The sequence below is a fragment of the Saccoglossus kowalevskii genome, chromosome 14 (genome assembly GCF_978046115.1).
Source record: "Saccoglossus kowalevskii chromosome 14, keSacKowa6.1, whole genome shotgun sequence".
Taxonomy (NCBI): Eukaryota; Metazoa; Hemichordata; class Enteropneusta; family Harrimaniidae; genus Saccoglossus; species Saccoglossus kowalevskii.
In genome coordinates this window covers 6726990-6754792 of record NC_140654.1, presented here as the reverse complement: position 1 = coordinate 6754792, position 27803 = coordinate 6726990, and the positions used below count along the sequence as shown (strand labels likewise).

Here is a 27803-nt window from a genome sequence, read left to right as displayed (position 1 = left end):
TTTAAATCAGCATAAACCTCCAACCTTGCAAATTTCGTTATAGAAACTTTATTGCCATGTTTTTTGTGTAGATGTAGATGTGGCAAATCATGTTGCGTATTATTTTGTATATTTGTATAATTATATATATATATATATATATATATATATATATATATATATATATATATATATATATATATATATATATATATATATATATATATATATATATATATATATACCCTTACATATACATATATATATATGATGTGAATAAAGCAAATCACTCCATGCATGCATGTGCAAGACCGAATTTAATTTAAAATTAACCGTATAGTATTTGCATACTATTAATGTTACCCTTACTTAACCAATACAGCGCATACGAATTAATTCTTTCCATTATAACTTAGGTCTTAACACATTAAGAATAACTGACTGACGTTAGATGTGAGAGAGCAAAAGGTGTACAGACAATGCTTGACACCACACTTTTGTTAGGTATATAAAACACGTTCATGTTGAAAAATATATAATCTATATTCTTCTATTACATATTTTGTTAATCATTGCAGGGAAACAGGGTTTCAGAAAGTATGAACATTGACAGATTTATAAAGCGAACCACATTACTGTTACACAGAAAACAACCTATTATCTGAAATGAATGTGAATGTGTTTGACTTTATTTTCGCTCTGTTCTAATTCGATGACCATGCGAGTCGTAAAAGTAATATTAATTTCGAAAAGGCCCATACGCATTGTAACATCATGCGCACCGGGCACATGCAAATTGATTTTTTTTCTTGCCACGTGCCGTCTATACCTCATGACCCTAAGTACCATTGTACAGACAAAATACGACATAAGGATCATAGCATTATTTTAATGCACCTTGCTTTGAAATATTCCGATATAATACTTCGATATACACAAATTTTATGATGTCATAACTATTTTTACTTCCTGTAATTAAAATGAAAAGCAGATGGACCGCAGCTTAGATAGGAAATTAAACTTTGGCGTATGTTCACTCATCATACTCACACCAGATCTATGCGTGGCAGAGATATGGCATTTGGTAATTTATTCACCTGTGGCAATTCGTTCATGTAATATGGCTCTATATATAAATAAATTCCAATACTAAAGTACAAATAACCTGTCAATGTTTTTGTGGACTATGTATTTATGTTTATATTCAGTTAAGCGACATGCAGTGATCGATGTGAATTGGTGTACGAGTAGAATTACTTTTCATGTCTACAAAGTCCAGTACATAGAGATTATATAATCGGTGGTCAAGTTAATGATTTCTATTCATTCAGTTTTTGTAATCGCAAAAAAACTACCAGACCACAGTATAAAAATACGTATTATAAAAAACTAATTATAAAACAAATATCGAAAAAATAAAACAAAATATATGAAATTAAAATTATACCGTTTGCACTATATTGTACTTTAATCAAATTGAAAATGCCAATTCGTGTCACTCACCATGGACACAAGATGGACTGAAAATCCTAAATTTGTAAAATGTTCAAATTTGCATGAAATGCTTAATTTGTACTATAAAAAAGTGTAAACGCTATATGCCGAGTGTATATTGAACAACACTTAATTGAAGCAAATAAAAGCAGTCACTGAAATGATTGCGCGTCAAACACACTGTGGCATACTAATCCAAAACTACATGACCGGAATAAAATAAATAATTATAAACAGCTTTTTACATTAATCGTTAACTTGTTCGGTTAAGCGAAGACGCCTCGCCACGCATGCGTAAGTACATATATTTGTAAGTACAATCAATGCTTATATTGAATTAATTACAGTCTAACATATTGTACTATGATAACATGCATAGTTCATATGTGACGTGGTTTTCTATCAGTGCAGCTAACAACGCATTTCTAACGTCCATTCGCGTATTGCTGACGATTATGTTATCAGCTGCGCAAATAGACCATACATTTCACGATATTTCACTCCTAATCATGCCAAGTAGTATAATATACATATATTTAGAGGAATAAATTAGTGATTGATTCTAATTGACGGGTAACAAACTAGGATAAACAACATAATGATAGTAACGACGCACATAAACTCACGAAAAAAAGTATTGAATTTTATTTCATCGGATTGTGCTACCCTGACAGTTAAGATCGCCATAAGCATGCATAATCTTCAATCATAATTATTCAACTACATATTTATGTTAGGAGAGGAGCAGAAAATAGAATATGAATACGTGTATGTGTGTTCAAAATCGTTTGATATATGCAAATACATGATTTTTCATGGAATAGTTTATTCGCAGTTCATATTCAAAACTACTTTTATTGTTTACATATTTATTATTTGTGTCAATCGAATCGAAACCATGGACAGAATATATGTCCTATAGTTATCTCGTTTCGCGTAATTAACACACTTGTCGCATGTTGCTGTCACATAATACCTAGAGAAATGGGGTTGCCTTAAAACCACAACACATAGATTAATAATTCATGACCATTTAAATTCAAACATGCCGCGTTCCCAGAAGTTGTATGTTCTCTGTCAAATCTGATAGCGCGGGTCAAATTGAATTGTCTAGAATTACTCGCGATACTGTGAGAAATGTCAAAGTATGTGAACTATCTCACGACGCTTGAATCGTTTTGAACCTGAACCTCAATCTCAATCATTCTATTACATATATCCATTACTACGCATAGGAACAAATCACACATTGTTGGCGATGCTATCTTAAAACGTTATAAATGACTGATATATATAGCAAAATTTCTGTCTACACTTCTGTCGCAAAAGATAACATAAAAAAGAGAACAATTCATAAGAGAATGTGAATACAAACCCGAACTGCAGGGGAGATTAGTGTGCGTGCCTTGGCGATGAAATTGTATGTATAATATGAAAATTAATTTCGACGGCTAATAATCGAGATACGTCATGTGGTTACAGATACCACTCTATAATATGTTTAGGTTTCTCAAATGGCAATTATGGCTATGATCACTCTCGCTTCTGGGGAGAGGTTTCTGCAACACATATTATTTTGCGCTCATATTGTGTGGTCATTTAAGTGAGTCAGTGTTTTTTAGTTTTGTCACCAAACCATGATTTTCAGAACGTGAAACAAATGACATGATTTATAATGTTGTTGCAAAGTTTAATTGCGACTAATGTATGTCAGAGACATGGCTTTCGAACAGCATTTAACTCGGCCATTTTGAATGTGATCTGAAAAACAAAACAAAAGAAATTATATTTCCGTTATATATATAAGATCAATGTATATACCAAGACGTATATACCAATAGTTGTCCTTGTATACCCGAGATCTGGGTTAGAAATGGCATAAATACTTGGTTTTGATGCATTCAGTCATCTTGAATCGGATCATCAAACAATGAGTGTACATGTGCGTGACAAGATTTATGTTGTATATCAAATAATCATACAAACAAAGTGCGCAAAATGATCTGAAAAAATACATGCATCAAAGTTCCATAATGCCCAACAAACTGCGTACTGGGCACAATACGTTAAAACCAGCACGGAGAGAGACACTACGACTAGATGCACATTATTAAAAGGATATAATTTAAAGGATACTTTGTGTGATAAAATTGAAAAAAAAACACTGAACAGGTAACTCTGAGATTAGTACGCACAAGTCAACGCAACAAACAAATTATACTTAAATTAATCAAATGTTTTTATTACACTCAAATTTATTAAATCGTAACTACCAGGGGAAATCATAAATGGAGTGTATCCGGTGGCAACTCTTGTATGCAGTCGTAAACGTTTCCTGTCAGAATTTTCCTCTGTTTATCACGTAGACCGACAAATATACTGCAGTGATGTCAATTAACTTATCAGTGCTTGATATTTGAATACTAATGATTTCGAAAACATATATTAAAAAACATCTCGAATATCTCGTCTTCGGTGGGCTAATATTATGAAATTGTTTGTATTGTTATTTAATTTAGAAATCGGGACGTGTCCTGAGTGTAATTTTATATGTTTTATTCGTGCACCCAATTATTGATTGTGTAATTATTATTGCTGTGGGAGACTCTGTGTAATTGTTCGAATTCAAAGTCGAAAATGTGAATCTGTGATCTGTTGTATTTAATATAAATAAATATATATATAAATATAATACTGAAATGGGTTGTGTTCACTATTCCCATCAATTTCATTGATTATACAGGTAATGAGAAATATGCAAATATACAAAGATGTTTCGTGTCAATGTGTGTATCGCAGAATTTCATATCAATATTATATCCTGGTCGCACCATTATACTATATTTTCTTTAATGATTTTGTTTTGTATTGCAATCCTCATTCATTATATTAACATGTTTATTGGTTTTAACTTTGCCATGTAATGATTATTTCCATGGATGCACTGAGTAACGTGAACCCATAGAAGCGTATAATTAATATATTTGATACAATTCAAATAATATTTTTCACGAACGCCACATGAAAATGAAATACGCGTTTTGAACTTGGCGACACGCGAACATGAAAACAAACTTTATAATTATAGGCAGACAAATGTATACTCGTAGCAACAGGGCTGCACTGGTTCAAGAAAATCACAAATTCGCTGTCACGTTATGCGAAATTAATGAATGTGTATTTTATGTTCGAATCGAAGCTTGAACGTAGTTCGTTATTATGGATTGTTCGTTCGTTCGTTCTAGATAAAGCTGATAGAGCACGTAGCATCAGTGTGCATGTTCTGTACAGATAATCAGTGAATGTTTTAATTAAAGCCTGTGCTAATAACTTATTTAATAAGGTTGTTTGAATCGTGTAATTCAAACCAACGTAACATGCTACACAATGCAGTCATTCACCCACTCCGACATGTTTGGTATGGGCTGTGCATTGCCGACTCCGTCAGTCAGCTAGCTACTTGTGGCGCCGGTTACATTCTGAAGGTCCAGCATTCAGCAGCTCAGATATTCAATATTTTAATCACTCAGTGTAGTTGTTGACAACCCAACTTTTCATAAATTCACATGACCGGACAAAACTTCTGTCCGTGTGCGCAATGCTCTGTAAGCGAGGAGAGGTTTGTCATTTAGTTGCTCCAATTGCACCATGGAACTTCCGCATAAATGATTGAGCCTTCCGGCGTATTGTGTCAAACATTAAATGCAAATGAGGCTGCTACTACAGACGCCCTGCGATTCAAATTGGCTTCTGTTAAAAAATAAGGCTTTTCGTTAAAATGAGTACAAATACGCTAATTAGATTAATTAACTATATTTGTGACAGTCATTGTTTCTTGTGACATGATGATATGTGAAGAAGATACATATACTTATTTACATAATGATTCATGAATGTTTGTGAATATTCTTGAAATGTTTATAAATAAACCTGATTTATAAACAGCATATATCACATAATCTCTAACGAACATTTTATTTACTATAGATACGTTATAACGCCTGGAATCTATTTGTTTCATTGCTCCGAAATTTTTACCAAAACGTTTTCATCATAGATCGAGCTCCAAAAGACCGGCATAATACGAATTCATTTTTCTGGTAATGTGTCACAGCAGGGGCGGCAGTGATGGTCGGGTTTGATCGTTTTATATAGTAGTACGCTGTTGGAATTTTTTTCCCCACCACCCATCGCTGTTGCCTGTTATTGAACAAAACAACACCCATGGAGACAATCCATGCGCCAATACCGCAATTTTCTAGCCGACCCGCGGCGAGTTTTAATGACGCAGCAAATTACTCAAATGTTCCTCGTTCATAAATCTATTGAATAGACGCTGATAGTGTTTGTATGGGGACCTTTTATGGAGATGTTGCTGAAAACCATACAAACATAACATTTGGTAGGAGTACCATCTATAAGTGTTGGGACACACAGTTCAGTATTTTTGTAATAATGTTTTCTTTAGTATAATTTATAGAATATGAATAATAAACAAATTAGTTTATGAGACAAAAACAAAAAAATAAAATTGTGTTGTGCCCGCGCTATATAATTTTTTTCTCGTTTTTGTTCACGTTGTTCACGTGTGGCCTGTCAATCTAGGCCAAATTATTTTTGTTCAAGACAACAAATCGTGTTTATCATTTGTCGGTATCCAGCGCAGTAATTCGAAATTAGTACTTCTTGACAACCTCATAAACGTTAGGCCTTTGCATTGTTTGTAAATGATTTATTGGTTTTACAATTGATTAATTCAATCTGACAATTGTAGACTTAGTATAATACGTGGATTCATCAAGGATGTCAACTATTATCTCTAGACTTTCAAAAAGTGTTTAATCCTAATGTTCTTTGATTCAAAACAGCAATTTACAATAATGACGTTTAATTCACTGTAGATCCTTTTCCACATAGTTATTTGCAAGACTCCTAAGGCCACAGTGTACTACTTCTACCCACGGAAATAACCAAGAACCGCACAAAGAGTTCAGTATCCCAATTGCATTAGTGGCGATGGTGTTGGTAAATTATAAGTGTTTGGTATTGTCTTCTTATGTCACGTAATATATTGTCTTATGAAGGAATGTGTTTTCATCATTCATTGATTCATCTGCCGGGTTTTATTATTCCATTCATATACATTTCTACTATGTTCTGGTCTTAACTCTAGTCATCCTCACATTTTTGATAGATAACCTCATCATCTAACAAAACAAATATATCGTATGTGGGCTCATTCATTATTTTAACATCATTGAAATGCGTGGTTGCCACAAAATGAAACACAACTAACATCATTTCTTGGATGTGTGTCTTGAGGTATTTTTTTGAACGTGTATATTGCTACGTGATTGATTCTCCTATTTTCCCTCCGTATTTCTTCTTTTCGTATTAATTCCATGTGATGACACCATCTGTTAACTCTTTGCGTTGTTTTTCAACTAACACTTGTGAAACTCACCAACTTGTTCCACTATCACAAAACCAACAAGCCTCTGACTCACCTCATCACTACGTTGACAGTTGGCTTTAGATCAGACCCCCGGAGTAATATCCCTCCAGATGAACTTAATCTTGACACTTGTGTGTTATCTCTAAAGTCGTACATGTGTTTGTTAATAACCTTTTCTGAGTCATCACATCGGTGAGCACTCACCTCATGTTGCATCTGATCTTGTTTTATGTGTTGTATATAGGTATTGTAACACATTACTGTAAGAAACATCGATACATTAAAATGCTTACTTGAAAAAAGACAACACACTAACTTCATTGAATTGGCTGCTGATATTTAAGCATTGTCGATCGACTGCCTAAAACAGAATTTGGGGTCAACATAATCATGGACGTCGATAAAAGTCTCAGATCTGGAGGGTCGATGTTATTTCGAAAAAACATGATTATGCAAATCATTAATGTCGCCATCACACGCAGTCTATTTGTAGAGTCTTGTCTCATATAATACCGGCGACTACAACACGGGTCATTACAGCGAATGATACGCGCTGTGGAATGTTGCATAGGTTGAATGTGAGATGACATGATGATACGAGCACGATGCATCGAACAACACATGTTGTGATGATATTGATATGATATAGACATCGTCAACGTTAGTGTTTGTCGTGTTTCAACCCAGGATGTAGATAATTCTACGGAAAATGTCATGTTTCATGTCCATAAACAGTACGATGTGCATTTTATTAATTTTGGATCATAATGTCCCAGTTGTTTTTAAATAATATTTAAGTTTTAAGTGCAATTACATACTATTATAAGGAACATCTGTTTGAATGGTGCAGCAAACACGGCAGCTGGTTGTATGTTTAGTTTTACTATAAAGTGTCATGGTAAACATTAGACGCACGTCTGATCACAGACAATGTAGACAATCCACTGCCTGAATGGAATAGCTGTATACAAGAGTTAAACAGAAATAAAAACCAACAATCTCTGAAAAAAAATTTTTTGCACAATTTCGGAAAACTTGTACATTCAGTTATTGAATGTCCTGATTAATTAAAATTAATAAATAGCTGACTACTATTTGTGTTACAGTGCTGTTTCTACTTCGATTAGTAATATTGAAAAAATGGCGCATTCATTTGTGGTTACACTTGTGTATATTGTCTTTGAACTTGGGGATCATTTAGCTGCATTCCTGTCTATTAACACTAATTAACATTTGGAATTGCAGCCAGCGTTACTTACAGCCAAATGATAATGCCACTGGTACATGTCCTACTATGTGGTTTAATGGTACATTCAACAACGTACACTATGCACACAGTAGATAATCAGTCCGTATTTTTGTATACAAAATTATTATTGAACCTACATAATACATAAATTGTCGCTGGAAATATTGACTTCACAATATACGTTTAGATATCATGGTACACCGCGACACCGTATTGTTATCGATGGTCCAAGCATGGTCGTCCATCGCAATGCGGCTGGCTTGTAAGTATTAACGAACTCCGCGAATGGACGGGTGATACAAATATATACTGTACGTTCGAGTGGCGATAACAGAAAAGTTGATGAAATAGAATGATATATCTGGATTTGATGTAGCATTCGATTCGATCCAATTTAAGGAAAATGCCTAACCAAAGAATATCGTGGGTAATATCACTGGCAGAACTCGAACATCGCACCGTATTAAATCATTACATCGCCACTTTTAATATGAGTATTTTTCTATCTATTGAGTATATTGGTAACAAACATCGGTATTACAATTTGCGATTAAGAAATTGACATTCCACATATATTCAAAACAAAGTTTACAGATTCACTTTGTAAAATGCGATGAATCGTCTGCATCAATACTTGACGGGTAATTAGTGACTGTTTACACGAAAGTAAAAGTCAAAAGCAATCTTTCTAAAATGTCTCATTTACCTTAAACTCAATAACACTCAATTAATAAGAAAAAAGCACGATTTCCGGAAACGGTGTTTCATTAAACGTAGTCTAAGTAGTGGTATGTTATCACCACGAGTTTTATAGGACACGATTGGTGATAATGCATGATAAACATGATATATTGCAAACTAATGGCGCAGGATGTGCATTATTAATTAAGGTATTTGCATAACTGTCTACGACATTTTCTATGCTACATGAAATATCATTTACATCATTATTCGAAAATCACCGAAAACACTTTTTAGTAAAAGTGATAAAGAACGATTTTGGAGTTGGTTCAAAAGCAGCAAAATATAAAAAAAAATATGTGCGTGTGGATCTTGGCCCTGATGAATAGAATCATCTTGGGAATACAGTTCTTTTGTTGAATGCAAATAATTGGCAATTGACTGACTGTTCCTAACAAATACTCAATCACAAGAACAAATAATTACCTATCAAAATCATTATTTCCAAAACGATAATGTATTGTAACTGATGGCGAAATGATGAATGACTGCTAGTGTCCCTTGGTTATATGCGTTCCTGGTGGAAGCAATTTTCTAGCGCCAAGCGAACCGTTAATGGAATGCCGAATTGATGTCATTGAAATTGTCGTGATTTGAATCTGTGCGGTTATATACGATGTTACAAAGGAGTATATATGAGCATATGTTTCGTACAACTATTGGATTTCTAATCTATGTTTAACACGCAGCTTATGTGTTTATAGAAGTTGCTATGACGCCACATTACCTATGCAGAACATGTGGTTATATTTAATCTAGTTCGATTACAGCCCTACATTTTGTTAATAATCGAAATTTACCATTTATTCGAAATGACGATGATAGTTCCCCGGTAGCTAAAATAATCATTGTCAAAAACATATGTTCACAGTCAAGGCCAATTCCATTCATGAAGAGTTGTTTTCCCCATTAATAAATAAAACCATAGCTATAAAAGTGATTACCTCTTTTTAATTTTACTTTGAATTGTGTACGAAAGTTAATAGAAAACACCATTCGTTTATTTACCTAATCACACGTATCTTTGCATATGCTACTGTCATATATTGTATAATGTGTAATATTTAGTTCCCTCATGAGACGAAGCAAAGATAAATCAACATTATTATTATTATACATCTGTCGCCGTAACGCCATAGGTTACAGCGTGTCGTTATTTTGCGGAATTTTACAGGATATTTTCATCCTACCAAATAAGGAAATGTGAACTCCAAATATGGAATGATTACGCGTTTAAGCCTTCTAATAAAAACAAACATGGCTGCCACCAGGGTTTGACCGGACTCCACACAAAGAAGTTCGCTGATTCTGTTCTAAACTTGTTGAATTTCGGCAATCCCATGATGTATCCTTTGAAGGAAGAGATGTATAATAATAACGAGGATACCTCAAAGTATGCACTCAGACAGTACGCCTTCGCATCGATACTTCCGCTGTACTGTCTTCGTGAATATTTTGAGGTATTCTCGTAATAACCTCATATTATTATTATTTATCGACACTAATTAGATAGTTTACCCAGGCGTTGATATTAGATTAGTCGTATAAGAGAATAAAATAAATTCGGGGGTGTTATGAATGAATCCATATAGTAATCTTTGATTGACTGAGTGTCCTGTTTTATAAACTATGATATCTAGCATATTAGGGTCGAAACACACTTTCGAAAATTATATTAAAGAAATCACATATAAGAAGATATGAGAAAATACGACAAATAAATTCTGGCAATTTTAAATAAAACACATATAAAAATAATCTTAAGTGGTAATTCATAAAGCATAAATAACATCATACATAAAAACAATAGTTGCTGAGAGTGCGTAGCCCAAAATAACTCTGTCCCGTGGTGTTATCCACTTATACCCTGGCTATACGGTCAACATAATTTCCTATTAACAAATAATTCTCGCCATATGTTGACACTGACCACTCAAACTACCTAGAGCACACCTGTTTCAGAACTTCACTGCCTTGAATAACACTACTCTATCCGCGAGATCACTGAAAGTTTACCACGGGGAATTATTGGAATTACTAGCTGTGACGTTATCGCTGACTGGCTACTAAATATTCAAGTTATTAAGCCGTTTTGTTATTATGGCGAAGCGCCCTGATAATTAGAGGAGTAGTTTGTCAATCTGCAATTGCAATCATTAAAAATCTTCGTTAAACTTTAGTAATACATAGTAATACATAGTGATACATTTAATTGTTTGGAATGAAATGTACGCAAGAGAATAAGACATCATTAAATGCTTAATATTATTTGTACAGTAGGGAATTGTAGGACTGATTGTTGTTATTAGATAGAAATTACAAAGACCCTATAGGGACTCGATTTCTGAAACATGTATCGTTTTTATTCATAATTATACAATATTATTAAATCATCTAAAGACATATGTCCAAACAACAGTTAAATCACCTACTAATCAGAAGGAAATACATTATATGTAATATTTTTTATATATCATATCTACCCCGACTGTGCAACTGCGCAATATATAAACCAATTTTGTGCACATATGCTTTTAACCATAAAAACTGCACACTTTAGTTATATATCTGTTCCTAATCAACATTTACAAGAAACAATATGTCGATGAACATATGAACCACGATATACGCCTACACCAGTGATCCTTCACACCGTTGTTAACTACAAATACAAAAAGGTTGATGCGTTATACTACGACAACACAATCTCAGTGTTTTGTTGCTTTGTCTGTTTTGACAGCACGATTACAAATCCGATAACCATGGTAAAAAGGGTCAATTGTTTCTTTTTGGTCCAGCGGAAATAGCATTGATGTTGACTGTGCGATTCTATTTGTGGAAATGGTTCAATCTGCAAACCGCAGTATCATAGTTTGAAACTCAGAGAAAAACAGACTTGAGATGTAGGGCAATGTGACCGCCTATTCTGTTTAGTCAAATAATTGCAATTTTCTCTAGAAAATTCCATCAGATAAGAGACATTTTGATCAGTGGTGGATAATACGTCAATCAGGATATAGTCATTCGGTTACACCTCCCGGGTATCACGTGTAATTGCATAGCAGATGCTCTTTGCCCCCGCATAATGGTTATTAGTGTTTTGCAAAATTCGCGTCATGAGACGTAGAACATATACTTTGATTAACGTCCGATTGCACGATTTCGTATCTGTCCATCCCTCTCTCTCTCTCAAGTGCGATGAAACTATTCATGAGCGTGCTTGTTTATGGTCGTATCTGATTGGACGCCATAGCAAAGTTGTGGCCCAATCAGATTCGTTATTACATATACTAACACTTCAAATATGCTGAGCTGTCTTTGAGCAGTTGAAGGATCGTTTCATTTTCTTTTTACATACTTGTCACCCACAAGTAGACATTTGTGACTATGCATATTGACGCCGCTGTAACCAATAACCAATTCTGACTGAACAATGATTTATCCTAGTTAAATTACGCGAACACAATGCAGTCATTTTGTTTGGCGTTGTTGTTGGTTTAATCACTAACTATGTACTCAGTAACAACTGGAGTTGTTTGACCCCGGTTTTGGGAGGCGGTCACTTGATAATTGTTGTACACTATTCTACACCACGGTGTGACATGTGACGTCATAATATTATATAAGACATGGCAACACGATTATAGTTACACCAAGTGACCTGTTACACTCCGTTCCATTAATAAATGGATACAGTTAAAACACCTAATGTCTTTTTATATTATTAGGATTGTTGAACTTCTGTATCATTAGTATTTTAATTAGTTTTCTGAAAGAGCTTAATGGATATATAGATAATTTCCCCTAATGTAAAATATCCACGATCACAATCGCTTTTGATTACGTCATCATGCCATTTTAATGAAAAATTGCAGCCTTCTGAGTTTTTTGTCCGATTTATGTATCATTCTAGATTTGGTATGTCACCTACAATTGAAAGATTTATAAAATATTCGTGTTTTATTGACTCAAATTCACAAAACTTATATGACTGTGTGACTCCGTATGGTTTTATTTTGCAATGGAAAGACTTTAAAAGGGTGATGTGTTATTTTTTTACAAACAGAGTGATCATTGTTCGATATAAAAGTGTTTAACTTTGGAACGTTCATTAAACTATTATTATTTTTATTAATTTATATTTTTTAACAATTATTGAAAAAAAATCAATTCATAGGAATGTGTGTATCCTGTAAAGATCATTTATTTATGAGATGAGAAAAATATAGTTGCAAGTGTCATTGTTTTTGGATATATTGCCGTGTCTGTGTGTCTGTGCAACCCTCAATCCAAACCTAAACCATACAGTTTCCTAAACCTACAAACCGCCTTCAATATGTCGAAATTGTGTTCCTTGGTGATATTCCTAGGAACTGTAACAAATTCTGATCACGTCATCATATTGAGTATGTGTTTGATATGTATTTTAGGTTTGTATATTGTTCATCACCTATATATCATATTTAATCTTCGCTCTCATTAACATAACTGTCATTATTGTTTATCATAATTCCCTATGTTATTTTTAGTATCAATAATCGTCTTCAGAGATATAGTCACCACTTTGTCCTAATTCGCAACAATTTGTCAACAGGAGTTACGTAAGACGACCAGTCGATGTCCAGTCACAGGCAATCCACAAATAATATGTTTCTATTTTAAGAGGATAGTACACATGTGCATTATTGTGCGTATTACTGTTTTCTTCTCTTTTCAGTTTCGAGGGAATTCATTGAATGTCAATTTGTTACTGTGACATTATTTTACGAAGCATATACATTGGAATAAGATACTAACGAATATTGAATATTGTAAATCAACATCAACATGATATATAATCACTGAACGCGCTTTCAGTCACGCCTCTCACTATAGATCATTTATAGCCACGATCGAACGATTTTTGGGTAAGACATTAGTCGAAATCGTTATAGTGTTAGTACTAACTTTTAAAATATATTCGTAACTTTAAGTTTAGCTTAAATTTTCTATTTCATAACATTTCAATGGTACGTTGGAATATCATGTAACATACATATTGGGAAATGTCGATTCGAAAGCTATGCAATCATTTCGAAATACTAAATACTCGATCTATAATCGTTACAGAACGCTCTAAATGTAACTATTGCATTTTATACTTTGATATTTAATGATCGGTGAATCCTGGTTTTGTAAATCTCACTACTTTCTCATCTATTTAAAGTATTGACATAATTAAATATATTCAATATTCATGTTCTGAAATAGTAGCCCTGTGGAAAATTTCAAATAACACAAAAACTTGATAACAGGTTTGCCAGCATTGTTATAGTGAATACTTTTTCGGGGGAAAAATCGCATGTCAATATCCAATTTGAGTATAGCTATGTCTGAATATCGAACGAAATCTATATTTCGGTTTACATAATTGTTATAACGAGAGCGTTGTGAGTGAACATAATAGTACACACGACAATTTAAATAAATCTGTTTTTGTTTCATATCTTAGTAGACTATTCATTAGCCTAAAATAGATTTTATAATTGAAGAATCATTAATTCAAACCAAACTGTCGATGATATTTTTAAGTAAGCCTAAAAGAAATGTATAATCTCATACCGAAGAAATAATGTCTTAATTGTTTTGGTTTTTGCTGTCACTGTGCTATTCGAGGCTATGTATGGTAATGTTTTATTTTTGTTTGGGGGGGATCAATGAATCAATAAAACATTATATCGTCACGTTACTTGTCTCATCCACAGTTTCTCTCCACATTAACACAAGGAGATGGACTCTTTCCATCGAGGGCAAAGTCATCTATCACGACAGCTCCGTCATAATTGTGCTTTTTGTGTCAAACACAGCACGAATAAACATACGAAGCAGAAATTCCCTAATACATTTGTAAAAGTAAGCCCTCATGTAAATGGAATTTACAATGACACTGACAGAATTTCATGATTTATTTGCAGAATCTGTTCCTGACAGGAATCCCACGCATATCATAAAGAACGTCGATCAAACATGCATAATCGTTAGATGGCAGAGTGAGTGAGTGAGTGAGTGAGTGAGTGAGTGAGTGAGTGAGTGAGTGAGTGAGTGAGTGAGTGAGTGAGTGAGTGAGTGAGTGAGTGAGTGAGTGAGTGAGTGAGTGAGTGAGTGAGTGAGTGAGTGAGTGAGTGAGTGAGTGAGTGAGTGAGTGAGCGATCGAGCGATCGATCGAGGGAAAGAATGAATAAGTAAATGAATGTATTAATTGATTGTGTTTAGTGTGAACCAGTCTGACATTACGTTCGAATCTATTTGAAATCATTTATATTTCTGAGTAAACTGAGAGTACATAATTAGCTGCAAATATCATTTTATCTTTGCATATCAAATACTGCAGACAGATGTGACCAGTTTGTATCTTGCAATAGACCTTTGTCACTAAGTTACCAATACATTGACAGGTTGTGACGTCAGAGCGATGTTTTTATGAATAGATATCAAATATATCATAATATGTCATATGTTGGCAAAATGCAAATTATGGTTGTAGAGTGTATTTTAATGATTTCTGGTTAGGACAGTCATTGTGATTGTAATCATTCCTAAAAGTGACATAGGTAATTACGCTGAGCCGCCCCCGGGACGTCATACATATAATATAATGGGCGCTGATTTCATCCTCGTGTCGCGGTTATGGCTTGCACGTGTAACCTTATTAGTGTAAGAGACATACACATATCCGTTAACGACCGATTAAACCGTTGGGTCTGTGATTAAACCAAGTTACAATAAACTGTGATTCCTCTTGTGTACTATATTTATTTTCTTGTCACCATGGTGACGATTCAGCTAGGTTAGTTGCCATGTCATCAACGGCCACCAATCCTACCATAATTATATTTTTCATTTTTAGTCTACCTCTACATTGTTCTTGTGACCAATTTGTTTCAATGGCGTGATATTTCTGTCGAAGTACACTTAGTACTGTAATAAACATGTGTCTAATTCGATCAACTCCAGCCCTATGTAAGACATTTCAATGACTTTTTTTCTAACTACTAAGATTGATCGATTTCAATACCGTGTCGCCTATCATCACGTCCGCATGCGGTCGCAGTGACACCACACCGATTACTGGAATAATTGTGAACACCAACATGTTACAGTTTTACATTATCAAGAATTATGCGTAACTATGTTGTGATGTGGCCCGTCAACATTTAGGGAGTATCTGATGCATGGCCGATGAAATGAACCATGGAGACTGACACTATCCTTTAAAATAATATTATTTTGTATTTCTTCTAGGTCGAAGAATTCCAGCGTGGATGAGGAACAGTCCCTGCTTATAGATTCCTTGATGGACAAGTACGATCGACGAATACGACCAAATAGTAAAGGTAATGTACACGGATATCTTATTCCAAAAAACTTCAGTTGTTGTAGCTTATTAATCACAAATAGGGAAAAGTTTAAGGGGCTGGTCTTTGCTGCAAAGGTCAATGTGTGACCCGTGTGTAAAAATTTGGTGTTCGCGAATTCACTCGTTACATGACAATTAACTTAACGATTAAATGTGTGTAACTAACCTGGAACGTTAATTTATTATAATATGTGCTATACGAGGTCAATTATTTAAGTCATTCATCTGAACTGTGTATCCATGGTGACCAAACCATAATTCTGTAATACATATAGCAAGTCAGCGAGCTCTAGCCAATGTATAAGTAATCTCGGCTAGATTAAATGCTATTTAAATAATCGTCATTTAAAATAATTGGAATCGAACGGCAGTTTCAGGTTTGGTGAACTGACCACGAAAACCTCGAGCATTTGTTGCTGCTTTGTCTTAAGTTGGCATTGCTGCCATCTTGAATTCGCCACAAAAGAAATAAAAGTCGCAATTAGAGGCCGCAAAATATTACAAATTACGTAACGAAGTGTCTATCTACCTTGAGTTACGCGTCAATTGCGTATTGATCGCAAGAACTGGTCTGCTTTGAAATAAACAAGTACGTAGTCACTCTTCATGACTGCGTAGGGCGTAGTGTTGATTACATCTATTACATTTAACTGAGCCCAGTCTACATTCATTGATGTCTCTATTTCATTGACAGGCAATCCAGTAAAAGTTTACGTCGACATGTTCATTACAAGTTTTGATTCTATCAGGGAAACGACAATGGTAAGAAAAATAACAACGCAAATCAATACAAAAACAGTCACAATGTGCGCAAAAGAAAGAAGGTGTTCCCGTGTATTTTTCTTTTATCTTAGAGACGATTGTCTTTTAGAGGTTAACACTCGAATGTCGAACAAATTTGAAAAGAGTTAACTGGTCGGGCACGTTTTGGTCGCACACATACACGTGTATACCATTACAACAAATATTTTAAATCGTATCCTTTCAATATCTCAACCGTGTACGTTTCAATTATATATTGTAAGTACTAGTCTATTCTATAAATAATTGATCTAGGGTTGGCCCACCTTTAGTTCGAGTGTAATGAACGTATATTTACTCACAAATGTAATCCTTTCTATTTTGAAGAAAACATATATGTTTCTTATGAATGGCATGATTATTTTCTTTACTGTATACCAGAATAACCAAGCCATGTGGATTGTCCGATTTTGAAATAGCGTCTGGTACATTTTTAAATATTGTCAGTACCCGTATACTAGTTGAATATTCTTCATTCTGGAGACTTTTACTCCGTGGTGATATAGTCAATATTTGGTTTTGAATGCTATACAAACAACACTACAATTTGTTGGAGTAAACATAACAATTTTGTTTGATATTTGGTTTTAACAATCCCGTGATATAAAGAGAGTTTAATTGTAGTGCCGGACATGTGTATGTTTCAATTATTAGGACTATGCAGTAACGATGTACTTTCGTCAGCATTGGAATGACACTCGACTTGCATTCAACGACACCGAGACAATTGTCGTAACGGATAATGTGAGAGAACGGTTCTGGGTGCCTGATTTGTTCTTTGTTAACGTGAAGCGTGCCAACTTTCATTACGTAACGAGAGACAACGTCTTTTTCAGAGTACACCCGACGGGTCTCATACTATACAGCGTACGGTGAGTGTCACATTAACAAATCTAAGCAGCGTCTAGACCTTTTATAATGACAAATGCAGATCATTTCACATATATAAAAGCACTGGACACCATATCGCGTTCAATCTTTGGCATTAGGCTAACGAGATTATGTTATCTATTTGAAATATCCCCTATAGCCGTTTTGTTGTAGATTTCTGTCTGTGCTGATGCTTAATGTGACGCTTTCATCGCATTACGGACGAAAGAGTACGTTCCATTACTTCAAAACCATGCCTCATTTGGCGACATGTCGTTTGCACTGCTTAATAATTAATTTATCATTTATAACCTTAGTTGTTCATGACTGGGTTCCTGTATTGAGCAATATTTCCAATAATAAGACATTAAGGTTGTAATTTAGTCTGGATAATGAAGTTAAAGGCAGTCTGTAATGTATAATTATTGGTTTACATTACACAAAAGTGATTTAATGTTTGTCGGTCACGTTTTAAAGTTATCGACCATTAGTGTGTTCTCTTCGGCGAGTTACTGACATACAGATATGTTTAATGTGTCATCTAGTTCTAGTTCTCACTTCCTGACACGCCAGTAATATAACAGAACATCTTGCATTGACATATATATCTTGAGAAACGTCTTACTATGGTTATGGCATTTGTAATTTGGTGAAATCAAATTCCCATTTTATAAAGGGTAAAAACGAAAGAAATCTGGATCACAACACCATAGTGTGTGCTTTCAGATGTCACATACTGTGTTTTTTTTTTTTTTTTTTGTATACCTCGCTCCCAGTCAACAAGCTGACGCACCTTGATCTTAGTAATTCCATTTTAACTCAAGATTCTAACATCTGTCATGTTATAGGGCACACTATCGACCGTATCGCATTAAACTGACTACTTACCTTGCGCATTTTAATGGGAATTGTTGGTAAAATAAAAAGTCTACGTTTTAACAACAAATAATAAAATAACACACGTTGGTAATACTTGTTTAATAGACACACGAAACAGTTTTACTGAATTTTATCTAGTGTTTTGAAAGGAATTCGATAAGGAATTGTAGAGTCGTTATTTCGAATCTTGAAGCATTAAAATATAACACTTTTCACATCAATGATAAGTACTATATGTTAGGCAATTACAGTATTGATATTGTCTATTATATTGTCTATTATATTGTCTATTATATTGTCTATGCTAAAATTGATACACTGACTTGTCGTGGAAGGTTTTCAGGCAGCATTTATGTCATTCTTAAAGACCCGGAGGCGTGGTACAACATGGAATCATTTTGATGTGAATACCCATAATACGTTTGTCAGATTCATGTATTTTACGTCTATCGAAAATAATTCGTACATACACTTATGACTGGGGTTTATTATATCCTAGTTTATATATGATAGAACGTTGCTTTAGTGTTTGACAACATTATAGTAAAACAGACTTTTGATTTCACATCGACAGTTATATCGTGGTAAGGATATTTACTGTGTATGTTCATAAAAGTTTCAATTAATCAATAAATCGTCTAAGGTGATCCAATATCTAAAACACATATTTCCTTTCCAAATATGCGTTGCATACACCTTGACTATTGGGTATACCCCTCTACTGGTCTCTAATGTATAATGATACGCACTGTTGTTCGTTGTCAACAGTTACTACCGAATACAGAAGTTATTAGTGATGGGCTCATCTTGAAGATACCTCTGAATTTTTGCGTTGTGCATGACCGACCCGGTGATGTTACTTTACCAACAACAAGGCTTTTGAATAAATATTGATTGCCTCTAATCTCTGCTATCTCGGGTATAATGTATATATGATTGGTAGTCCTAATGTCCGTCACAGTGAGTAGGTGTAGTCGCTTGAATGAGTCTAAGTAATTAGAGATTGATAACGCAGATTAAATCCGATTAGAAGTATATTTTTGGTGCAGAGCTGAATGACGCAAATAAGAATCTTTCAATCAACTGGATGTCTGTGCATTTATGTCTGGTGCGTATGACGCAATTACACAAAACGTTTCTGACTTATGGTGGACAGTTGTATTGTTTCTACTCATTGAAGTATAAGAAGTTAAGAAAGCTAATTATAGAGTATATGTAATTTTTCTATACTCCCATACAATTGAGGTACATAAAATAGCAATAATAATAATGAACTATTTTCCAAGAAACAAATCCGAAATAACTTAAAAACTGCAATGTTTGCATTTTATTTTTTAATTTTGTATTCGTTTCTAAGTTGAAGATATTTCCCCATATTTCAAAATTGTGCTTGGCGAAATAGGATGAAAACATCGTATATTGTTATTGATATTCATCTTAAACTTGTTACAATTTTTCAACTATATGACATATACCTCAGTACGTTCTCAGAGCTATAATATTTTCCTATTGTGTTCAATGGGTGTAGTTTCCCATAATGCATTACACATATGCTCAGAAATGCAAAACTTGAATTCTTCAACTCCATTAAAGATCATCGGGATTTATTAAGGTTCAGTAACCAATGAGGTGATATGCTAAGCTGCTTGTAATCTGCTCTTTTCGTCTATCGGATACATTATTTGATTTTTTTGTTGGTATATGAGATTATTTGAATCAGATTGATAAATACTTTTCAAACTTTATAAACTTTATATCACTAAACTTTATAGCACTATTATCACAAACGTTTACGTTCTTTAAAATACTGCAGCAAACAAAATGCAGAGTAAAATGTATGGTCACCAAACTAATTTTCACACATTTTACCACTGGCCCCATGTGATAAAAAGATTTTGTCAAAATTCTAAATTTTGTCGAGATTGGTTTGGTGAAAAATCATACTCAGTTATAGGCACTCATGGTTGATCTGAATAACGGAAATTCTGATGATTATTATTTTTTTATGAAATAATATTTTAACATGTAGAAATATAGTTTCGAAAGGACCCACTTTCCCCCTCAAAACAATTATTTCATGAGGATACCTCAAAGTATGCACGAATACAGTACAGCTGAAGTATCGACCGACGCGCAGCGAAGGTCGATGCGACGGCGTACTTTCTGAATGCATACTTTGAGGTATCCTCGTAATAACCTTATTATTATTATTATTATTATTATTATTATACATCTTTTCCTTCAAAGGATACATCATGAGAATGCCGAAAACCAACAAGTTTAGAACAGAATCAGCGAACATCTTTGTGTGGAGTCCGGTCAAACCCTGGTGGCAGCCATGTTTGTTTTTATTATTAGAGGACGATTACGCGCGTAATCATTTCATATTTGGAATTCGCATTTCCTAATATGGTAGTATAGGAAAATACTCCGTAAAATACCGCAAAATTACGGCACACTGTAACTTATGGCGTTACGGTGACAGATGTATAATAATATAAAGTACAAAATTGTGCTGTTTTTGTGGACTGGTTATTTTAGCATAATTATTTGAACGAGATCTACTAGCTATATCCACGGCTAAATAAAACAATATGTTAATGACAGTTTGTTTTTAAATGTTATCTTATACATTTTACGTTATCTATTCGTTTTCCTTTTTGTTTATAATCGGTGGTTCTAAGAATGACATTCAAATGTTATGAAATATGTAGACGTTGGGGGATATCTATGCATAATTTAGATGCTTCTTTTTTCAAAGATTCACTGAACTTCTGTAGCTTAAGGCTATGGATCGCAGTGTATTTATTTAAACTAATCTTTAATTCGTTGTTTGTTTTCCAGAAACATGAACTATTTTGCTCGGTCTTCGCTTCCAGTATTGACATATTCAATACACATAGATGTAGTATATTTTAGACAGGCTTGGTGTTGGTTGTGTGCCTGTTCTGATAACTAGTATGCAAATATATGCATATATATTTCATGTTTATCACCTCATGTACAAATAATATCAAACAAAATCTTTTAAACCAGGTCTTTGTGTGATAACGTTCATCTACTTTTCACAGTACGGACAATATTACATGTTAAGCCTTTAATCAATCAAACACTATTTACGAATCACGCTGTAGTGCCATATAATATACCGATTCCATTTAACATAATATATGTGTACCATATCTATATTGATATCTTGCTCAGCCAAAGTTACTATATCTTTAATTGATATTCGTGTCACGATTTCCGGGTTACTCAATTTTTTACTTCAAAGTCAAGAAACGTATTCTATTTCGATTGTATTCTCACGTGCATTCGCCTTGCATCTGTTAGCAGATCGGCTTCGGAATGTGCATTGTATTTGTTACAGTTGTACACGTGTTTGCCACTTATTTGTGCGCAAAAAACAATTGGTGTAGTTATAAAACATTGAGTTTATTCTTTTACATTGACCGTGCAGCTGTCACTTATTATCGACGCGTGTGAGTTGGTCATTCTGATTACTATGGTAACGTCAACTTCTAGTTACCTGTCATTTAGAATATTCCACTTTCTGCTTTAGTATTCGGTGAAATTGACACACTAGTTTCTATTTTTAGATTGTTGTATCTTATAAGGTCATCAGTGTAATTAAATGCAATGTATCCGTACTTTTACTGTATCGATACTGACTGAGTGATTGACAATAAAACGCAACCTTCCGTCGATCAACCATACCCATATATTAGTGTATTACAACTATATGGATATGGCACATAAAGTAGCATATACTAGTACACTACAGTGTATAGTGTATGGTGTATAATTCATAGTGTATAGTTTATACGTATAATGACCAGCTTGAAATAAAGACATACTAAGTTTCAGATAACAAATAATTAATGCTAGTAACTAATACCGGTACCGGTATTGCTTGTAACCTAGCTTCTCATATTTAGACGATCTCTCACGATAATATCGTTTGCTTGAATCTCCTCTTACCAGTGAATGAGTGTGGCATACGTATTTCCGTTTCCGGTCCGATGGTTCATCGTTTACACGTTTTTCATAGTTGTAATTTATATCAATTCAATCGTATCGTCTCCAGATGTCGTGTGATGCACACGTGACCAATAAGTGCAAATGAGAAAAAACAATAACAGCGCTTGTACCTAGTGATATTCAAATTTGTTTCAATAACAGATCTACAATCCAACTGAACTTGTCGCTGTATTTTAGATAGCTTTGGCAAGTCACACAAATGCGATACTCTGATAATTTTTAAAAGAACACTTGATATACAACATTATGTGGTGTTTAGGCCATGAAAGGTCATGGCTTTGAGATAAATGTGTTTCGCTTTTAATTTTAAGTTTTTTGTTTACATCCAATTTTCAGACTGAGTTTAACATTGTCCTGTCACATGACTTTGGAAGACTTCCCCATGGATAGACAGTTTTGTGGAATACAAATCGAGCCGTGTAAGTAATGCTATATTGTGTCAGTTTAACCTATATCCATTACGTGCACAAGACACGTGATTTAACTGACACTTGGGACGTGAACCCACGTCGTTTTGCGCAGCAGTAAGTAATCTCTAAAGATTTGGATGACAGGAATCATATTGACAATCTAACGAACAGTAATCGGCAGTTAGAGAGTGTATCTTTTGATTTGGCATGTGTGTCAAATACATGCGTGATAAATATGTGCTGCTGACTGCCGATCGCAAATTAGCATGTTAGTGAGTATGCCGTTGAATTAGCGCCGATAATTCGCCATTCATTATCTGTATTTGACACCGGACTAAAATTCGCGCCCTCTAGCGACAAAACATGGCGTACGGGGCCATGTTATTTTGTTTTGTTTTTAAAGATTTGCTATTTTTATAAAATAAAAAACGACTAACTGACCAAACTGAATAATCCATTTGTACAATATGCCTTACATCACTTCATCATCAATGGTCGCCACTTCCCGCAAATCACTAAAAGGTGTGCGACATGCAAATGGGTTTCTGTCGCATCCACCCAAATGACTGTCAAGAATCAGACGCCTTTCAGAAAATGTCATAGAAGAGGTAATCCTATTTACAGTTGTCGGGGAAGTGACTACCATTCATTTGCCTGATGTATGTTATATTGTGATGTGGAGCGGACACAATATTTTCTGACACTACCGACCAGTTACAGTGACAATGTTGTTCATTACGTTGGTTGCACCGTTAGATTTAATTACTGTTGGATCAGTTACAAAGTACATTGTATAATTATGGACATGCTGTACATTTCTCGACGATCTTTCTTTTTTAGAACATATGAAGCTTGCATTTTGAATTAGTGTTTAGTTCTTACAAATTCCAATAAAAACAATATATATTACATGACCGTCCCGAACCAGGACAGTGTCACACGATGTGCAATGTTTTTATATTTCCATCGAATATATTTTATCACAGATGGCTACACAACAAAGGACATTGAGCTGTATTGGCAAGATTCTAATGCTGTGGCGTGGGACCCCGAACTGAAGATGGCGCAATACGTACTAGAAGGATCTGATCTATCGGAGCGAATACAAGACTACAGTACAGGTATATAGCAGTAAATCGTCCTCAGTTGGCATGTGTTTATGTATATGTTGAACAGTTATAAGTAGTTCAATTCGGTGTACAATTTATCCGAAAATCAATCGATATTTTTTGAGGCTGTAAGGTCATGACATAAGTGAAAATGAATCACGTGGCATCATATACAGCTTAATGGGGGGGATTTCGTTGTTACTGTATTTGTCACGTGCCTTTGGCTGTTACATAGTATTCAAAACATTCAACTGATGATCAAAATACATGCGATAGTGTACAACTCATTGCTTCATCGATCATATACTATTGTATGTTGTCTTATTATAAGTTTAGTTTAGGCCACACTGATTTAATTTTATGGATGACATCCTCTGGAGACCCCAAAACTAATGCGAGAGGGCGAAAAAAAAATCCTGCCAAAAAATAAATCCTACTAAAACCACAGGACTACGGAGCTGCTATTACGAATTGGACCACAATGTACCAAAAAACAACAAGAAGTCTTTATTTGTAGGAGGCACATGTTGATATACACATCTCGTACTGTATTACTGTCACAGGTATAACCATTTCAGACAAGCTCTAGTACATGTAGTCATGATGAAGTACCTTCAGTCAAAAACACTGCATGCAAGGTACAACATGGACATCATTTTCAGTACAAGTCAAGGCGGAATGTACATATCACTACTTTATGACAATAACTAACAAAACATTGCAATGATACAGAAATGTCCTTGATTGCTCCTATCTACACAGTGGGGGTTAGCTTTAACCAATCTCTCGTATAGCTGTGTAAACGTCATATCTCCCTGGCCGACGTCAATTGCGTACCAGTCTACAACAATCTCTCTGTTTTTCCTCTGAAGTGTTATGCTCACGTATTCCCGGCAACGCAATACGCATGTGCAGAAGATCATTTACGACAAAATTTGCACGTTTTTAGATAGTCCAAAAAGAGTTTTACGACAAGCCCGCGCTTTGCGACAATATGAGTCGGCAAGTTCCGGACAGAAAACCGATCTGTAGAGACTCGTCGTCGGAGATTTTTTTTTTTTTTTTTTTTTTTGAGAAAAGGCGAAAACTAATGCGCGCGTGGATGTCATCCATACAATTAAGTCGGTGTGGCCTTATAATAAACCACTTCCCAGCATGCAATAGCAATGGAACAACAATATTTTAAAATTACTCGAACTACCTTTGTGAAAAATTATGTGTTTGTCGTATTTAACCTATTGTTCTATTTGTTACAGGTTTCTTTGGGCACGTGAATGTGGTATTTGTCCTAACACGCCAGCTTGGATTTTATGTATTGCAAACTTATATACCCAGTATCTTACTGGTGGTGTTATCATGGGTATCGTTTTGGATTGATGTCACCGCTGCGCCTGCGCGCGTCGCTCTAGGAATAACAACGGTTTTGACCTTGACGACGCAAGGCTCTGGTGTCAGGTCTGAGTTGCCGAAAGTTGCCTACGCAAAAGTAAGCTATATATGTGACGCGAGTATTTTTACTGTACTGTACTACGTATTCCCATACTAGGTCATCTAGGGTATATATGTATAAATACCGAACGTTGTTTGGACAATCCTTATACTTGGAGATCTTAAATTTTACGTCGGATTACTTTAATGGGGGTGAGCCCGCCATTATATTTTCATTCAACGTTGATCGCGAAGACGATGATGCCGCCCTTCAAATTGGAGGCTGTACATACATACAACATTACGTATTACACAAATCCAACTTTTTAACATGAAATGGCAAATAATTTGATTTCATCTCTAGACTGATGATTATTTCTTTGCAGGCGATAGATATCTGGATGGCTGCCTGTTTGGTGTTCGTCTTTGCTGCTCTGGTGGAATTCGCGCTTGTCAACTATCTCAATGCCCTTGGCACCAGTAGACAGAATCTTAGTAAATTGTTGAAAGAGCAGCTGGCAAAACAAAGAGATATGAATTCAAGTGAATCAGAATTCAAAGAAATGGTAGGTTGTCGTCTGCGTCAGCTGGTTGTCGTCTGCGTCAGCTGGTTGTCGTCTGCAATGTTTAAAAAATATTTTATTCCTAACTATGTTAAAGCGGGAGTGTCGGGAATTGAGTCCCAAGCGTCGATAACAACGCAAAGTCTCATGGGTAGACGCTTTTTTGTAAACAATGACACGCCACGGCTGTCTGACGCATGCGCAGGTGACGACTCCATCAGATTGTGATGCGTTATGACCGCCTTTGACGTGCAAGACGGGGTCGTACGTCATATAACATGTTTATGACCGTTTTCAATTATTGAGAACTCTTTAAATACGGGATGGTGTGAAAAACCTTCTAACCCGCCAGAACAATGTGAGATAGTAAATAGCAGATATAATAAAGTCTGACGCTGTCCCTGCGTTATTTTCACATTTTACATCCACTCCCGACATTTCGAAATTCCTGACAACAAATAGACTCTACAGACGATGACATCGGCAAGCACTTTTCGCAAGTACACCAGTCTATCGTATTTAGCCTCTCTACTCGCCAGTTTCCTCCATATCCATACTCGGGCTCAGTGTCCGTATCATTGCTACTCTCTCTTTCCTCTCCAGGCCAGTATTTTGGCTCAAACTGATAGGGTTTGACAACACAGACACTATCCACCACAATTTCAGTTTCACTAGAGCTGTCATAATCATAGTCGATTGAATCTGCCATAGATAACACTACAAGTTTGGCAAGCAATACAGTGAAAACGCAGACTATAGCATTGACCAATCAGGGGGGGGGGGTCATTAACTACGTCACTGAAACAATGGACCCCCAGCAGCGGCTCTCCACATGAAACGGGGCAAATATCGTCTGCTTTGTATGCCTTTTTTAATTGTTATAAAAAACAATAGGCTCGAAGAATAGTTCAAATTTTTATTCAGACTTGATTAAAATCACATTAAGTTCGTGAAATAAACTCTAAAATCCACAGTTCAGTGCCCCTTTAAACAAATAGCTACAAAAGTCGGTGAAGGTCAATATCCATTTCCTTAGTCAATAATTTCAATTTCGAGTCATTAAACTGAATAATTATCAATACTGAGGTAAATATATGTTTTATTATATTGAATAAATTGACACAACTTAAATCGAACGTTGGAGTCTGATGCAGACGCATTGTTTTGACTTCGAGTCAATAATGAGTTTTATTGACCGCCATGTGACGCGTTCTGACCAATAAATGTGACGATCTTGCACGTGAGGTATAATAATATATATTAATTATTAATTAATGATTGTTCATAATATCAGTATTAACTCACCGCAGTTATAAGTGGATTAGGCTGATAACACGAATTATAGTAGTGTCTGCAATTGACCAACACAGATAAATGTTGATATCGAC

At 34.9% G+C, this 27803-nt stretch overlaps 1 protein-coding gene across 1 annotated transcript in view; it reads left to right on the top strand.

Moving 5' to 3' along the window:
- The window catches only part of LOC100371015 (glycine receptor subunit alpha-3-like), a 48751-nt gene that overhangs the window by 19818 nt on the left and 1130 nt on the right, over window positions 1–27803 (top strand). Inside the window, exons 2-8 of the mRNA XM_078011911.2 lie at window positions 16200–16291; window positions 17009–17076; window positions 17770–17987; window positions 23242–23324; window positions 24302–24436; window positions 25681–25910; window positions 26239–26418. Of these exons, the coding sequence (XP_077868037.1) occupies window positions 16200–16291; window positions 17009–17076; window positions 17770–17987; window positions 23242–23324; window positions 24302–24436; window positions 25681–25910; window positions 26239–26418 (1006 nt within the window). The remainder of the gene's footprint in view (window positions 1–16199; window positions 16292–17008; window positions 17077–17769; window positions 17988–23241; window positions 23325–24301; window positions 24437–25680; window positions 25911–26238; window positions 26419–27803) is intronic.